The sequence below is a fragment of the Sebastes umbrosus genome, chromosome 19, assembly GCF_015220745.1.
Source record: "Sebastes umbrosus isolate fSebUmb1 chromosome 19, fSebUmb1.pri, whole genome shotgun sequence".
Classification (NCBI taxonomy): Eukaryota; Metazoa; Chordata; class Actinopteri; order Perciformes; family Sebastidae; genus Sebastes; species Sebastes umbrosus.
The window spans coordinates 18,434,389-18,452,669 of record NC_051287.1 but is presented as its reverse complement, the minus strand read 5'-3'; the positions used below and the strand labels follow the sequence as shown (position 1 = coordinate 18,452,669).

Genomic DNA, 18,281 nt, shown 5'->3' with positions numbered 1-18,281 from the left:
TTTGGTATTTCACCAACTACATATAGTAGCGGTACCACTTTCTAACAAGGCACCAAACACAAAGAAATGCCATTTCATTCATCGTTTTATTTATTCTTCATTCATGCATTTAGATGGGGAAGCAGGTTTCCAACTCCAACAACTATATTAAACTATATTAAATCTCAATTTCAGACTTTCAGGTGCAGAAAAAGGATGATGATAAACTGGATGCATGAGTGATCTTGCCAGCAGAAGATGGCCATTGAGATCCTTCTGTAGGGGAGACTAGCCTGATTATTATAGAAAAATTATATCATATAGAAAAAGAAAAAAAATCTCTATCCACAAAATGAGAGTTGAACAAGACGCCTCATGATATTTTTTTTATATAAAACATGTCATCCCAAATATACATCCAGGAATACAAAAAATCTTGGCACATTGCCTTGCGTTTTTTTGTAGCAGAACTGTATAATAACTACAGTAACATTGAGGTACTTTTATTGCTATGGGTGACACCCTATAGCTCCCAAATAAGCCCCTCTCTGTGCGTCTTGTCCGGGTGGTCGGAGGCACAGCCCCTTGCCTCTCCTCTGCGCAGAGAGAGCTGCGAGCTTTCTGCTGCAGCACCGTGTTATTTGATCCTTGCTCTTTCTTTGCTGGGAAGAAAAGCTCGCCTCTTTCCCACGCTCTGAGGACACGTGGTGCCCGGAATGAATTGGATTCAGAAGGCCCTCCCCTCTGGTACAACGTCACTCTCTCTCTCTCTCTCTCTCTCTCTCTGTCTCTCTGTCTCTCTGTCTCTCTCTCTCTCTCTCTCTCTCAATCTCTCTCTCTCTCTCTCTCTCTCTCTTCTGGCATGAATGTAAAAGAGCAATATTGCCAAATCGTAATGATAAAAAAAATGGACATTTTTTACATGACAGCTTTTCCTTCGTGCGTGAGTTTTCCGATCTGGACTCTCCTCTTCAGCGACATGAATGCGCACAACATCCCCAGACGGGACGAGAGGAGAGGAGCTCCTCCCGTCTTGTCTGGCCCCGGCTGCCCCGGGTCTCGGCGCCAACACTCGGCACAGCGCGCACCGATCTGTCCGGCGCTCCGACTGTGTGAGACTCTGGGTTCTCTCATACGGTCGCTGGGGGAAAAAAAAAAAAACACGTCTTGTTTATCAACACACAGCAATAGAACAGAGATATGGCTGCAAAAATAGAACCAGAATAGACTTTGTATTATCTTTGTGTGACCATGTTTGTGGAGAATTGGCCTTCAGCAGCAGCCTCTGTGCTCAGGCGACCCCTCAGAACTGACTGCACAAAACCCAATTATGACTTGATTGACGTGCGCTTTTACGCACGCATGGAATGCGTCGTTTGTGGTCGCTTTAAACGTTTCACAGCTGTGTTAATAATTAGGCCCGTCCAAGAGAAAAATCAGAGATTGTAAAAAAAAAAGTATTTCATCACTGCTTGAAGTATGCCCACACAACAGCCTCATGATTGTATCTGGTTTCAGCTGCTTCCCAGACACACATTACCAAGAAAGACTCAGGAGCAAAGTGGTGGTGGTGGTGGTGGTGGGGGTTGGGGGGTACAGAAAGAGGAGAGCAAATGCCAAAGGGTTTGGGGGGAGAGACTCATCCAATCGGAGAAACGTTTGGCTCCTGCGGTCTGTGCAAATGTTTTCCAAGTGTCCAGACGCACTGCAGCCAGAGCTCTGATAGCGGACAGATGTTCCTGATTTTCCAGAAGATGTTCTGCACCATTCATTCAGTAACCCTAAAAATACCAAATCTGAAGAAGTAACCGTAACCTTTACAATTTCCTAATGTACTGTGAGAGTTTTGAACTACAGACTATATGCCCATGCAGGTCAATGCTGTTGTTATATAAAGACTGTAGAGAGAGGAGCACACATCTGTTGCTGTATAGCCTACGGTAAAAAGGTCTCAGTTAGGTATTCACCACATTTCTACAAATGAGTCACAGCCGCAGTCTTTGTTTTTGGAGCATTTGCAGCTGTGGGCCACTTGTTGCAGAGGAACAAACAGCACGCAGACTCACAAACAGTCACCTGCAGATGCACCTAAACATGTCCAAAACAGATGAATCACAGTCTCTCCCACACAAACTATTTGGCCTATTGTCCATCATTTAAGATCTAAATTTCAACCATCAGTGACCAACAGAAAAAACGTGTTTCTGATTTCCTGGCAGGTGTCTGGTTAAATTCCATTGTAAACTGGGTTTAAACAAAGTTCAGGCCAATAGTTAAATCACAGCTCTAGATCAGCGTGCGTGGTATGTTAACTTGCACATAACTATGGCAACAATACTGTAGGTTAAAGTCAAGTCAAATTTACTTATATAGTCCAAAATCACAGATTTGCCTCAAAGGTTTACAGTCTATACAGTATAGCCTACAACACACACTATCCTGAAGCTACTGACAGACTTTACAAAAGTGGATCATGCTGAGCTTTTGCCATAGTTTAAACCTTCATAAAGCACCCCAGGGTGTCCTGTAATAAAAAAATAATGAACCCAAGCAATCCAGTTACATGATTGCTTCGTCCTGTAAAAAAAAAATACAGATAGATTTGATTAGTAAGTGACAGTGTGTGATGACAATGCTCCTATATAGAAAGATATAGTACGAGGTGACATTGCTACAAATCTGTTATTTTTCTATACTGGGACACTTTGGAGTGCTGCATCACACTTCTACAGGATCGATCTGGATTGATATACTGTATAGATTCAATGATCGTTGCTCCAATATCATCGATGCAAAGTGAAAATATCTTTAGTGTACGCCTTTATATTTTAAAATTACCACTTTATATTTATTCTTGTTATTAAAAAGAATAAATTGTTTTTCATTTAAATGTCCGGAAGAGCCCAGAAATAAAATTGTCAAATCAATTTTTAGTTACTTTTTTGGGGGTTGATATAGATGTAACTGATTGTGTTAAATGGGCATATGATATCGTCTCATATCGATCGCAGCACCCTGAATTTAATTGAAATTGTATCGTAGCAGACATCGTGATAGCAGCAAATATCGTATTGTTCAAAGTATTGATATATGGTATTTTGATGAAACTTGTGATGACTACCAAGAGAAGATAACTGCATACTGTATATTGTGTATATATTTTTAAGTTAGTTTTTGTGGTAACATAACTTGAAGCATAAATACTGTCGTATGGTTTCATAAACCAGTTAACATTTATTTAAAACTGTTGTTGACCTACTTAAAATTTGTTTCAGGTGCCACAATTCATGAACTTTAATAAACAACCTGCCTGCTAAAGTCTAAAAAACAAACCTCATCCATGACCATGATAATGCACTCCACGTGTGTTTATTATAGGAAGTAATGAAACTGGCTCTATCTAAAATAGGGCACCAGTCAGTTTTACAGTTTGATTTTGATTTTTAGATTAAATAAACCAGGTTGTGACCTTGATACTGTATGTGGGGGATCTCTGTCGCTTGTCTGCTCTCCCACGCTAACGCACAGATGCGTAATCGCATGTAGACAGATGCGGCCACAGACGTGCGCCAAAAATGTATACAGTTCAGAGTGTGGGAAAACGAGGACAGTGTGAAAGCCACCAAACCATCAGAGCGGAGAGCGGTTTTATAAAGTGTTACGCAGATGATGAGATGAAGTATATGGGGACGCCAAACGGTGCAAACGGCCCCGAGGGAGGCTGAGATATGCAGGCTGTATACCTGCTGTGGTTTGCATGTATTTCTCTCTTTCTCTTTTCTTCTCCTGCTCTGTCACTTTCACATGCATTCTCTCTGTCAAACCCTGCGTCTATCTATCAATATCTATCACCACCTTCAGCCCTGCCTTTCACACACACACACACACACACACACACAGGCACCCAGTTCCCACGGTGGTGGTGGGGGGAAGCTGAGCAGCGTGTCAATCTGCGCACAGCGTCACCTCTTTTCACTTGCAAAAAGGAAGTAGCGCAGGGCTTTTGTTATTCCAAGTCCCACAGTCTAAAACAACTGGAATATATCCGCCGTTTATGATTCAAGCAGCCACCTATAATCTCCTCCTCAGGGGTGTTTTTAGATGAACTCGGAGACTCATTTGGTGGTTTATACTTTACTGTCGCTGCCATTTGGTTAGGCTTAGGTAATCACTGTCTTGAGAGAACACAGGCGCTCTCTGAGGTTTTTAGATGCCTTCACACTTTGAGACAGACACTCTTAAAACGACATTTATATGTCTCCCTTGAGCCGTAACCATTTGGAGAATAAAACTTTAAATGCACCGATGGCTTCTGGATTTTGAAATAGCCCTTTTACGAACAAGCTGCACATACCAGCGCAACCCACCGTTGTGCTCATTTTTCATATTTGTTGCTCAAATTCACTGCAGTGATCGTCTCAGGGAGACATTGCAGAGAAAAAGTTAGACCACGTATATCTCTCCAACAGCAGCAGATAGCTGTAAACCACACCCTCTCCTGGAGAGCATGTCATCATCAGCACCTTTTACTGCCCCCATTTAACGTGATTGGGTGTTAATGAGCTCCTTTACTTAAAGGTCCCATATCATGCTTATTTTCAGGTTCATGTTTGTATTTTGGGTTTCTACTAGAACATGTTTACATGCTTTAATGTTCAAAAAACACTTTATTTTCCTCATACTGTCTGCCTGAATATACCTGTATTTATCCTGTCTGAAACGCTCCGTTTTAGTGCATTTCACATAATGGCAACAGAATTGCGTTTTGGTCATTTTGGGTCCATGTTTACTTCATGTCAGCTGATGTCATTCACATACACTGCAACAGTAAATAAACTGGGACACATTTAGTATGTTTACGTTTAAAACTGTGAAATGGTCTAAATATTGTATATTTGTGACATCACGAATGGACAGAAATCCTAACAGCTTGTTTCAAACACACAGTTTCTGAATACGGGCTGTGTGTATTTCTCCGTATACTGAGTGTTTTGATACCTTCACAGTATTTATATAGCACTTAAACCTGCTTTATAATATAAAATACATGAAAATCAATTTTTTTACAATATGGGATCTTTAAAAAAGACATCTTAATGAAACATTTTGACTAATATTATGTGTAGTCCACAAGACAATTATTACTGTTTCCCTTTTAAAAAGTTAAATCTTATTTAGTACTGATGTTTCTTTCATTTTCACCTGTTGTGAGAGTCAAAATAAAACCAAAATTCGGCCGAATGACACCTTATTATTGCGTAAAATTAGGCTATATGTGTATTTCTTCAATAAAGTGGCTATTTTATTGTATTTTCAGCAGACGTTTTGGTTTTGCATGAATAAAAAATCATCTCCGATGCTTTTTTGTCCTCATTTACATCGCTGTCAGTGAGAGGTGGAGAGGTCTGGATGGACGTTTTTGCTTCCTGTTGATGTTAATCCAGAGGATGATCCTTTTTACAACGTGCCTTCTTTCTCAGCAGGTTTACAGCTCTGGCAGCAGCATGCCTCTCTCTGGCTCTCAGTCCTCTTCTACAGGAGATCAGCTCTCCATTGCTTGCAGGCGGCTTGTTTAATATTTCTGCAGCAACATTTTGTCTCCCTCGTTTAGAAGACCACGCCTCCTCCTCCTCCTCCTCCTCCTCCTCCCACTAACCGAGCTGGCAGCCTATAACCTCCCCTGGTTTCCGCCCATTCCTCCACAGTTGATTCTTGTTGGGGATGGCATTGTCATGCAAATAAAGGACGCGTAAAATCTTCCCCCAGAGCGCAGCGCAGAGCAGAGACTCACACGGACCGCGCGGAGGAGGAACACGCACACAGGACCAGTGGTGGATTTGTATCGTTTCTATCTATAGTCTATAGCTACGGATCCATCTGTCACAGGTAAGTCACAAATTCTGCAGAGGATTACATTTCAAGACACAGTGGAGGCTGGTGGATTTTTTTCTTGGTAGGGCTGTGGTGCCACATCCAATCAATTCCAGCAAACATCCCGGTATGATTTAATGTGAAGGTAGCAAAAACACATTTTGCAGTTAAATTATCAACAATTATTTTATTCCAACAGGAAGAGTAAATAATGCTTTTAAAAAAACACAACAGTATAAAATGTACTCAGTGGTGGAAAGTAACTTAGAATCAGAATGGTGTTTATTGCCAGGTGTAAGAGGTATACACTGGGAATTTGCTTTGGTTTTGTTGGTGCAAATAAGCAGTATAATAACAAAAGAATAGATAAAAACGTTAGAATAAACTAAGAATAATACTTATCACTTAAATACAATTTTGAGGTACTTCTACTTTCCATGTTCTGCTACTTTCTACTTTCTACTCCACTACATCTCAGAGGGAAATATTCGACTTTTTACTCCCACTACATTTATCTGACAACTTTAGTTACTTTACCGATTCAGATTATTAATACAAAATATAATCAAATTACACATATTACTGGGTGAATTCCATATTTAAAACACACAAATATTGACATTTTGTATAATTTGTTTAATGCAAAAAAAAGTGAAGGTATCAAAAACACATTACTACTTTGCAGTTAAATAATTAACACTTATTTTATTCCAACAGGAAGAGTAAATAATGCTTTTAAAACAGTATAAAATGTACTCAGTGGTGGAATGTAACTTAGCAATTAAATACAATTTTGAGGTACTTTACTTAAGTATTTCCATGTTCTGCTACTTTCTACTTCTACTCCACTACATCTCAGAGGGAAATATTAGACTTTTTACTCCACTACATTTATCTGACAACTTTAGTTACTTTACAAATTCAGATTATTAATACAAAATATAATCACATTACAATCAAATTACACATATTGCTGGGTGCATTCCATATTCAAAACACAAATATTGACAATTTGTATAATTTGTATTATTATTATTATAAGTAGTAGTAGTAGTAATGTCTCTTTGTGTGCGCCCTAGCGCCCTCTATTGTCCAGACATGTTTTAGTTGCAAAAAAAAATAAAAAATCAGGCAGTGTAGCTGTGCGTAAAAGTGTGCTTAAGGAGGCTTCACTCTTGGATGTGGCGGAATGTGGAGTCTCTCTCTCTGCAGCTACGTTCCAAATCGCATACTTTTTCTTTTTACTTCTAGTACGTACTAAAGCTGCCCTTACAAAGTACTTACTGTTTCATGCAGTACGCATACTACTTACTCATAACATTGCACCTTGAACTTTGACCCTCTTGCTCATGTATCCCCTCTGCACAGAGGATTGTGGGTCAGAATAGCCAGAAAAAGCATGCTGGCTTGCATACTGCAAAAATGTGACCCGGTGCAGTATAGGACATCCTGGTATTTTTGGCATACTGCATTTGACATATTATGTATTGGGACATATACTAAATCTTTTTCTGGAATACTAAATAGTATGGTATAGTATGGGTATTGGAACGCACAGTACGTACTAAAGGCACAATGTTATGCATACTTGCATGCAACACTACACAGCTGCAGTATGTACTAAAAGTAAAAAGAAAAAGTATGCGATTTAGAACGCACCCAGCAGTTTGTTGCAGGAATTTGGGATTCATGAGGACTTTTCTTTTCTTTTTTTTGTCTTTTCCTAGACACCCTGGCCACACATGAGCAGCGACAGGGACGTGTAGCCAGGAATCAGGTCAAGGAACCGTTCAAAGGAAAACCTGCAACTCTGGAGATAGTGGACTTCCAATTTCCCCCCCAGTGAAGTCGGAGGTGTCTCCATCTCCATCTCCTGCTATAGGCTATACCTGCTGCTGCTGCTGCTACAGAAGGGGGACTATACGTCTAGAGACTCCTGGATCGCTTGAGAGCACCCTTTTTATGATTTAGGGATTTTAGGATCTCTCAAATATTAATTTTGCACACCAAGTGTGTTATTTCCTCTCTTGTCCTTTTTGGGATATATACAGTGATCTTTTTTTTTCCTGTTTTAGTCCTTTTAAAGTGCCTTAATAACTGGTTATAATACAGTGTAACTGTGGCATCAAACCAGAGACGCTCAACAGGATTACTGGTTCCCCACCACCATCCGAGCACCACCAGCCCCCCAACCGAGCTTGCAACCATGAGCCAGGCGGAAGTGTCGACTTGCTCGGCGCCGCAGAGGGTCTTCCAGGAGGCGGTGAAGAAGGGCAACACCAAGGAGCTGCACTCGTTGCTGCAGAACATGACGAACTGCGAGTTCAACGTCAACTCCTTCGGGCCGGAGGGTCAAACGGCCCTGCACCAGTCGGTCATCGACGGCAACCTGGAGCTGGTAAAACTGCTGGTGAAGTTTGGCGCAGACATCCGGCTGGCCAACAGGGAAGGGTGGAGCGCTTTACACATCGCAGCCTTCGGAGGCCACCAGGACATTGTGCTATACCTCATCACCAAGGCCAAGTACTCCTCCTCTGGAGCCAGGTGATCTTTGTGTTCTCTGCTGTCAGGTAAAAAAAATATAAGAAAATTAAAAAAATAGTGGAAACTGCAACACACTTGGGAAAGCCAGGCTCTTGTAAAAGCAAAAAAAAAAACTTGCCATTATCTTATTACATAGTTGTGCCAAATTATATATTAAAAAAAAAAAAAAAAAAAGAAATAAACCTGCACAATAATCTTCCCTCATTGTAAACCAAACGGGGCCCTCTGTGCACTCTGGTTCACACGTACACACACACACACAGAGCTTCTTCAACATCTTTATAACAAAAGCATTTCGGTGAGTTTGTTGGTACTAAAGCTTTCCTCTTGAATGTGTATACTAGATCTTGTCCTCTATAAAAGAAGCCACAGTGTCTGCTTGTGTGTGTGTGTTTGGACTCCAGAGTGCAGATGGCCCAGTTTTCTTTCTATCCATGACCTCCCATCTCCAGTATGGAGGCTCCTCATTGTTCACTTGTATAAAAAAACAACAAAAAACAACAACTTTTTTAAGTTATTTTATATGAAACATGGCACTTGATGCTATACATGGCTGCATGCTGGAATATCTGTAAAGGGAAGATGCATGAACAAGAGAAAGAAGGGTTGCCCTCTGTTGGCTATACCAGAGGTCTGTTTTCTTTTATTATTTTTGTTACTCAAAGAGCGGCATTATGGCTATCCAACACGCTTTCAGATGTGTAATCATTATGTAACAACAAGTGGCTCCATCATTGTTGTGAAGTACTGTACACAATAGCTTTACTTTGTGTTTTTTTTTTTTTTTGGAGAGAAAAAAGGAGCAGATCTTGCCATGCTGGCGTCCAACTTTTTCAGGCCAGTTGTGTGTTATTAAAAAAAAAAGAAAAACAGCTGCTTTCGCTTTGTATCAAAAAGAAAACATTTGGAATTCACTTTATAATCTCCTTTCAGTATTTTATTAACATCCTCAGTCATCACTGTGAAAGCAGGCTGGGTTTTTTTTCTTTATTTATGAAGGTACATTGAGAAGATGCATTTTTTTTTTTTTTTTAAATATGTTGTGGTTCTTCTTAAAAAAAAGTGTAAAGAGGGTGACTCAAGCTGCTTCAGACTCGTAGTATAAACTGTCCCGTGTGGAGGTAGACCTGCCACTCCCCCCCACCCACCACCACCACCCACCCATCCACCCATCCACCCATCCTCCCATCCACCCTTCTGTTAAAGCCTGTTGACCCTCAAGAGGACTTTCTCCCCCTCCTCCTCCTCCTCCTCCTCCTCCTCCCGTTAAAAGGACTTTTGTTTGGTTGCCTTTTGCCAGCTACCTCGACTATAAAGTATTCTCAAGTTGTTCAGCTCTTTCACCTCTCTGCCACGTTGGTTGGTTGGAGTCTGAGGAGATTCACAATTTGTCTGTGATCATCCGCATGCCAGTATGTTTTTTTTTTTTTTTGTGGGACTTCAATACAGAAGATGCAATGAACTCATTCCTGCATCCTCAGTCGGGACAGTTTATTTTTTACACTACAACCAAACCAATTCTGTCAAGCAATGCATCGTTTTCTGCAAAAGGGGGAGTCTGCAAAGGTTCTCTCGGTCTCTCACACACTGCCATTGTTTTCCCTATAAACCTCCACTTTCCTTTCTCTCTCTCTATCTTCATCAGCCTTTTTTCCAGTCATACAAAAAAATGGAATTGTATCGCATGACTTATAAATGCAGGGAGTTTTATTGCACAAAAAAAACAAATGCGGAGCCTTGTGCGCCCCCATGTTTGTACGGGGTAACTGCAGGAGCCAAGGCTTTGGACTAGTTACTACTACTGAGCAGGACCCTAATACTGTTGGACGATGAAGACTTTAATAACAACAACAACACATGACTATTGCAGGATGTCACAGAAAAAAAGGAACAAATAAATTGGTTTAAACTTGGCCTGCTGCATTTTGAAAGTCATGGCACCCTAACATTTGTATCAATGCTGCTTGTATGTTTCTTTTTTGTTAATGTTTTTACTGCTCAAAAATGGCCAACAGTTGTATAAGACTGGTTCACCACATGAGAAGCCGTTGAAAGAGTGTTTTTTGTAATTTTGAAGTGTGTGTTGTGTGATTGTGTGCTTCTCATGGAGGGCCCCCGTGTTGTTAAAATCCAGTCATCCAGACTGAGAACTTCCCATTTTTAAACCTGGAAACCACCACGACTAAACGGAAGCGATAGATCCACTACATCAATATAGATTGGTATCAGGCAACAAATTAAATATGCATCGCTTTGTCTTAAACTTGATGGGTTTTCTTTTTTTTTTCTTTTTTTTTCTTTGAATATTGCACTGATGACTGTTGTTGAAAAGTTGGCTTTTATGTGTCAACATTTTTAATTTTTTTCTGAATAGAAAAAAAAACAAACACAACAAAATACTATTGTATAAATATATGCTCCAGGTGATAATGTCCTAATGTGTGTGTTACTTTGTGGAAAAAACATTGTTTTTTTTTTAACAAAGATGCGTGTATCTCTGTGATTGGGTGTATGTATATATACATATGGATATATATATATATCGACGCTGATGATGATGATGATGATGATGATATCTTGGGGCACTTTCTTTTCTGAAGTGCTGTCTTCCTGTTTTTTTATGAAAGGGGAATAATACATTTGATGGTAAGATCATTGTAACATGATTAAAAAATTGCACGGTTGTGTGGTTGTTTGGCTTACCAGGGTCATAACATTTATGACGTAAGGAGCCGGCTGCCGGATTGGTGTACATGAGTGAGATGATTTTTTTTTTTTTTAAAGAGAAAAAAGTGCTGAATTCTTTTGGACCAAGTTGTGTTTCTGGTCTTGCTTCATTTCAAGCAAGAAGGAAACGGCTGATTTTTTTTTTTTTTTTGTTTATGAGTGATGCAGATGTTCCATCGTGTTTGATTTTGTTTGTATTCTTTTTATTTTTTGAACGTTTGTAACACTGTGATGATGACGTGATGTCATGCGGAGATGAGTGCTGTATTATTTTTGTACGTTTGTGTACAAGCCAGTAAAGAAAATCATTAAACTCAAACTCTTGTGTGTATGCATATGTTTCTTCCTCATCGCCCAAGCAAAAAGCTCCCTCCTCCTCCCTCCGCCTGCATTTTTCATAGAAAAGGTTGGTTTGGGAAACACACCCCTACCCTCCTCTCTCTCTCTCTCTCTCTCTCTCTCTCTCTCTCTCTTTTCCCTCCCTGTCTTCCAAGCCGGGCCCAACCCAGATCCCCATTCTCTCCCTTTTGTCATTCATCTGGCCTCATCCTTTCACTGCCGGGATAAAAGAGCCCAGTGCATTGTGGGTAGGCTCAGTTTAAAGAAGGGTCCCCTCCCCTGTGTGTGTTGTGGGAGAGCTGGTTTTATGTTACCCCCACACACTCGAAAACTTTCCAACACACACTCCTCTCTTGTGCTCTCTAGGCCTGAGCTCTGCATGCGCTGCAACTCAGCTCTCTGCTGACAAACCTGCTTTTGCACACGCTCGAGTCTATCATCTATTATCTTTGTCCCTTTTCACTTCACTAACCCCCTTCCCATACGTTGTATAACTCTGCTTCTGAAAAAAAATCGCAATCAGCTGATTTTGTTGGGAGGGGAAACAGAACATACTTGTGTATTTTTGTGATTTTTCCTGTGAAATATGTACGTTGAAGCCTCCTGTGAAGGTGCATGTAAATGGTTGGTTAAACTGTTAACCATTCTCACCTCATTTGGATCGCCCATGAGTAAAAAAAGATGGAACACACCGATTCATTTGCAGCCAAAAACGTTAAGAAACGCTGTGTTAGTGTGTGCATTTTGTGCTGATCAAACAAAAGTGTATGTATTTTGTAAGTGAAGCTTTTAAAGCTGCGGTCGGTAACTTTGAGCAAATGTGATTGATGAAGTTATAAGATGAAGAATAAAATGGTCACTCATCAAATGCCGCCGTTTGGTACGTGCCCCTCGGCATTGGAGATCGATGCACGGAGGCAACCTTTAGCAACAGTGAGGAGACCGGTGTTCGTGTCCCGTGTGAAACTAAAAGTAACGTTAACTTATTTTGTCACGTCAGTTCTTGTCACGTGACTCGTTAGTATCGTCAGTCCGTTAGTTAGTGAAGTTAACGTCAAACACAATAGTTTTCTAACCCAAAGTAAATGGTTGTGTTGCCTAAACTTAACTTCCTGTGAAAACGGAAGTTTATTTTGAAAGGACACTATGCATGTAACAAGCGTACATTGACACACCGTCCCTGGTCCGTCCAATAGTAATGCAAGAGGGGTTCCTCCGTGCGACGGTTTCCGATGCCGAGGGGCATTGATCAAGCGGCGGCATTTGACGAGCGGGTAGTGAGAATGTATTGCATCCTGTGCTCCTAATGGCTTTTGCAAGATTTCATAGCGCCGGAAGGAAACCAACCAATCAGAGCAGAGGATTCCCTAAAGCAGCTGCTCTCAAACTCCGATCAAACTGTCAAACTAGGCAGCGCTGGCAATAGGCAATACAATAATAGAGTATTAATTCATATTTGATCAGCGTTGCCTAGTGTGTGACAGTTTGATAGGCGTTCGCTAGCAGTGATTTACAGCTGCTTTAGAGACGGCTCTGCTCTGATTGGTTGTTTTCCTTCGGCGCTGTGAAATCTTGCAAATGCCTTTGGGAGCACCGGAGGACACCGAGGAACATGATTCTTTTCAAAGATTACGTCTCATGCACTACTGTCAGGATATAGTGACCGTTTTATAAAAAATAACTTTTGAATCATTATTGCTCAAAGTTACCTACTGCAGCTTTAAATGAACACTTTAAAATAATGTTCTTGTTCTTCTTCACTGTAGCACTTTATAAAAACACATCATACCGGTGGTTACATGTTGCTCACGAGTCTCAACACCTGCTTCTTTGAATTTGAAACCTGTCATTGAGTCATGTTCTCCCCGTTTCGTGGAAAGGCTGCTCTGCAACTGATATTGCGCGGCTGTGGGAGGGTCGTGGGAAAAAGGCAAAACTGCAATTCATCTTCCTGCATGTCGGACCTGTTCGTGTCGTAACATTTGCTGGGTGTCAACCTGCAGTTAAGTGCAACTGTTTGAGCAAGGAGGGTTACAAGTGTGATTAGAATAACGGTTGCGGTTTTTTTGAGTGTTGTCATTTCAGTGTGATCCTGAATTTAAATTCTGAGTGAAAGAAAGTTTTATTGGCAAGGCAGCCGTTAAACTTGCATTGTGAGCCGCAGCTGAACCATCTTTGACCTCAAATGTTCTGCACTGACCACACCAAGCATTTCTTTGTCAGATACAAACTCAGCACCAGGATAGTTAGCTCCTCTAAACACCAGCCCCCTCTGTGTTTTGATGCCGTGGCAGGCCCGAACGGGCTATCTGGCTCGCTCGCTTGTCCTTTCCTACACCCCCCACCCCCCCGCCAGTCTCTCACTTCTGCAGGATGTTTTTGTTGAGCTGGGTTCCCTATTGTTCACACACTGAGCTGGCTGGCCTCCCAGGGTTGCTGCTGGCTGCTAGGCCCCTTAATAGGTTCTTCATGTGCCTTGGCTTTCCTCGCTCGTCTTGGTCTGGCCTGTGCGTGGAGCAGCCTGCTTTAGTGAGCCAGACAACGCAAGGCATTCTGGGAGGAATTGTGCAGCGAAGACAGTGAGAGAAAATCAGATGATGAATTGTTTCACTTCAAGGCTTAAAAAACTTCAGAGAGCAGCATCAAAATGACTTTATTAAAACAGTGAACAGGCCACATTAGCATATATAACCGCTTACAGTCCTGTGTGTGTGTGTCTGGTTTTGTATTTCACACATAAATCAAGTAACATATCTGTTGATCTTACAGCAGCTGCAATCAAGTGTGTGATTATCTTCCACCTCCATTCAAAAGGCCATTGTTCAGCGGCTCATAAAATATTCATATCCATGCTTACACCCCTCATTTGAAGGGTTACACTTGATCTGTAAGATTAACTGAACATCTTGTGATATGTGTAAAACGCAATTTAATTGGTTTTGCAACACTGAATTCCTCATTTTATAACGGCTCCTGTTCAACGGGTGTAGAGCTCCTGCGTGTGACTTCCTCAAAGCGCCTCAGGATTGACATGATTGCTGTCTGATTGGGTAATAATGTCATGCAAACGGTTTGTTATAATGAGTTTTGCATTTATGACGAGAACGCAATATGAGGAACTTTTAGAGTTGCTGCGGGAACCTGCGGCCAAATAAAGAGGAACTTAGAGAAGCGTCAAACCGTCTTTCCAGTATTTTATTTTTGTTGGACCTGTTACTGGACAACTTGCGCTCTTTTCATTCTCATTGGTGCATAGAGTTTGATGATGTCACTTATTTCCCATCATAGCTCTACCCAGCTTCCACCTAATTAGAGGTGTAATCAGTCAGAGTAACTGAAAATACTGGTGTGGGTGCGCAGGCCCTTTAAACACTCAACTTCTTTATGTAAAATGATCAAATCATAAGATATTTATCCTTTAATTTTGACCATATAATTTATAATTTAGCACTGTGATAGACTGGCGACCTGTCCAGGGTGTACCCCGCATTGCCCAATATCAGCTGGGATTGGCTCCAGCTGAGGGGAACCGCAGAGTCGGGTGATAATTCTCTGTGGTTTGGTCACTACGACGAGTGACCCCTTCACATTACACAGACTAATTTGATCCGTTGTTAATATGGAAATATTGATTATAGCCGCTTTAAAGACGATACCAGTCGGTAAACCTTAAAAAACTCAATGGTGGGGATTTATATTCTGTGGGTCTTTGTAACAAATTGACTTTCTATGTTGTTTATTTGATCAGCTGATCATAGTTAGTGTCAGCTGGTTCTAATAGCTTTCAAATTAAAGTTACATTATATCACCATTGTCCTTTTATAACTGCCAAAAGTTCAAACTAAATGAGTGTAAATGTAAACTTTGCCTAACAGCAGCCACAATAATGGCACATTGAATTTTCCTACATTACCCACAACTCTCTGGTGTCAGTTGCTCTAATGACATCATCTTTAGGTGACACGACTGAGAACCAGTGGAAGAGGCAAAAAAACTGCTTAAGAGGTATTGTGTGTTTCTTTTTGTTTTGTGGATGTTGTGTGAGAGAATGTGTGTGTTTTATGGAAAACAATTTATTTAAAGGTTCTCTGTATGACATTCAGAGCATTAATCTAGCACCAAACAAGACATAGAGGAGTAGTGTCTACCTAAGCAGAGAATGAAGTCGCTCTCCCTCTGTGTGTGTTAATCCAAGCTTCTCTGTGCTTTGTTTACATAGCCTGGCTTCTCTGTGCTTTGTTTACATAGCCTGGCTCCTCTGTGCTTTGTTTACATAGCCTAGTATAGGCTGGCTAATGGCTGGCGCTCTGCACTGCGCTCATACGGCGGTTACAGCTGACCCAACTGACGGCGTCATCACAGAAGACCCTCCGGTTCCCCCTCAGGTAAACACTGTTAGCTCTGTCAGCACTGTTGCCATTGTTTTCACCGTTAGCGCTGTTAGCACCATTTGCCGTGAGCTGCCGGCTCAGCCCGTCGCCATGTTGAGACCCATGTGGAGGCAATGGAAATGCTCTGAATTTCCATGAATGTTCCATTTATTCATTCAAAAGTGACATGATAAACAAGTATTCATGTTTAACAAGTACTGTATGGAGCTATTTATTTGTTGTTTAGTTGTGGTTTTACTAATAATAAGTAGTTTGATTGATTATTCTAGATGTTTACTATAATTAGACTCGATAGTGTTTTGTTTAGTTTAACTATTTTCTTGTTTGGTATATTTAGTTTTTTTGCGTAATTAGTATTTTGTTTTCTTTTGTTCATGAATTGGGTAACACTGTGGGCATCCGCGGTTATATAGGTAGGTAGGTATAGGACCAGCATGCACCTGGGTGGGCATACAATTTTGGCATCAACATCCATGTTTTTCTTTGTGCTTCGTTTGCTTGCTTGCTTTTTGGCTAAATAAATCATCAAAAACACGTTCATTTTGCATGGGCAATGGACTCTTTTGCCTGCGTAAACCACATACCTATATGGTGCGTAAGTGGCCCTTTGATTTAAGTTTGATTTAGATTTTTCAGACAAATGCCCACTACAAGTACTACTGATGGGTTGTTTATTCAGTTCCTGTTTAGTTGTTATCTTTGCAACAACTACTTTACCTGGTGTCCATAATCATACCCCTCTGTCTCATTCCCAAACACATCAGCACATTTTCTGTGGATTCATCGTTTGTGAAATCCTTTTTTTTTTTTTTGACAGTCTTGCAATATATGTTGCTTACTTTTTTTTTAGTTGCAGTCATTTCACAGAATGGAGCTCAACAATCATTTCAACCACAGCACCACCACACCACAATGTGCAGTGAAATCAGCACCCAGTCGGTGATGCTGGTGGATGACAGTGAGCTTGAAATCCTGCTGATGCGACACTTTCTCTCCAAAAACAAAAACATGTCTGTCGCTAAACACGACCAGTGAACACCCCCTCCCCGAAGTCTGCCTGTGAGTAAGAAGGGGAGTAAAAGAAATAAAGTGAGAGAGAGAGAGAGAGAGAGAGAGAGACAGGTGGTTGGGCCGGTCTTTTCCTTGCCCTCCGCTCCTTTTTGAACTTTTCTTTCATTCTTCCAGTTCATTCTGTGCTTCTTTCCATAGCGCTAGTGACAAGGCGCTCCATTCACTGCCTCATTCTTCCACCCCTCCCTCCTCCCTCCATCTCCCTCACACACCCCGACCCCATCCCCTCCCTCCCGGCTCCTTTGTCTAGCTTGCGGGGGCCTGCTTTAGCTGCTATTCACCAGCCAGACGGACCGCCATTGACTGGACCCCCCCACCACCACCACCACCACCACCACCTCATCCTCCCCCCTAACATCCCTCCCTCCGACAAACACCCTCACACACACATATGCACACAGCAACCTGGCCATTCCCCACCCTACGCCCTGTATCAGGCAGCTGCTATGCTAATAGGGAGGAAGGGATGGATGGAGGGACGGAGGGAGGGAGGGAGGGATGAGGAGGAGAGACAGAGCAGCCAGCCTATAGCAGAGTGATAGAGGGAGGGAGAGCAGGGAGAGTGACCCCGCTCCTCCATCTCCATAGCCATGCCAGAGCAGCAGCTCGCCTCCTGTTACACAAAGGGAGTCCCCCGGCCCTCCTCCCCCTTCTCCCCCCCCCCTCTCTCACCCCCCCACCCCCCCACACCCCCTCCTTCTCACCCCTCTGTTCCCCTCTTTCTCATTCAAATCCATTTTATACCCCAGTGGTAAAGGGAGCTGTAAGTGCAGTATGTAAAGTAACCTTACTCTTGCCCCGCGGGCGTAACCATTCAGGGCTCAAGACACAGAGAACAGCCTGTGTGTGTGTGTGTGTGTGTGTGTGTTTGTGTGTGTGTGTGTGTGTGCGTGCGTGTGTGTGTGTGTGCGTGCATGTGTCCATTCCCCTGCTTTGTTTAGGACTGCAGCCCATACCTCCACACATAAACACACACACACACACAACTGACACCTGTCCTTGAGTCGAGTTGCATCTCCCCTCAGTCTCAAATAGTGCTGGACACACACATTCTTCACACACAGACAAACACACGCCAATCACGGTTTGGTGCACTCACTTACCAATTTATTAGATACACCAAGCAAATAGTCTATAATACAAACAGCCCTGCAATAAATGCTATACCCTCAAAGGACCAGTATGTAACATTTACAGGGATCTATTGGCAGAAATGGAATATAAAATGAATAAGTAGAGCAGATCCCCTCTCCAAGGAGTCCAACTTGTTTCTATAGTAGCCCAGAACGGACAAATCAAACACTGTTAACTTTTCCTGCTTGGGCCGGAGTCGATAACGGTACTCGCTCCCGTCGTCAC

The 18,281-nt window shown here is 41.8% G+C and overlaps 1 protein-coding gene across 1 annotated transcript; it reads left to right on the top strand.

The window, feature by feature from the left end:
- The first annotated feature begins 5,676 nt into the window (after window positions 1-5,676).
- nrarpa (NOTCH regulated ankyrin repeat protein a) lies at window positions 5,677-11,440 on the top strand. Its single transcript, XM_037753515.1, has 2 exons — window positions 5,677-5,865; window positions 7,578-11,440. Exon 2 carries the CDS (start codon window positions 8,057-8,059, stop codon window positions 8,396-8,398), a length of 342 nt encoding a protein of 113 aa, XP_037609443.1. The 5' UTR covers window positions 5,677-5,865; window positions 7,578-8,056; the 3' UTR covers window positions 8,399-11,440.
- Window positions 11,441-18,281: the final 6,841 nt, after the last annotated feature.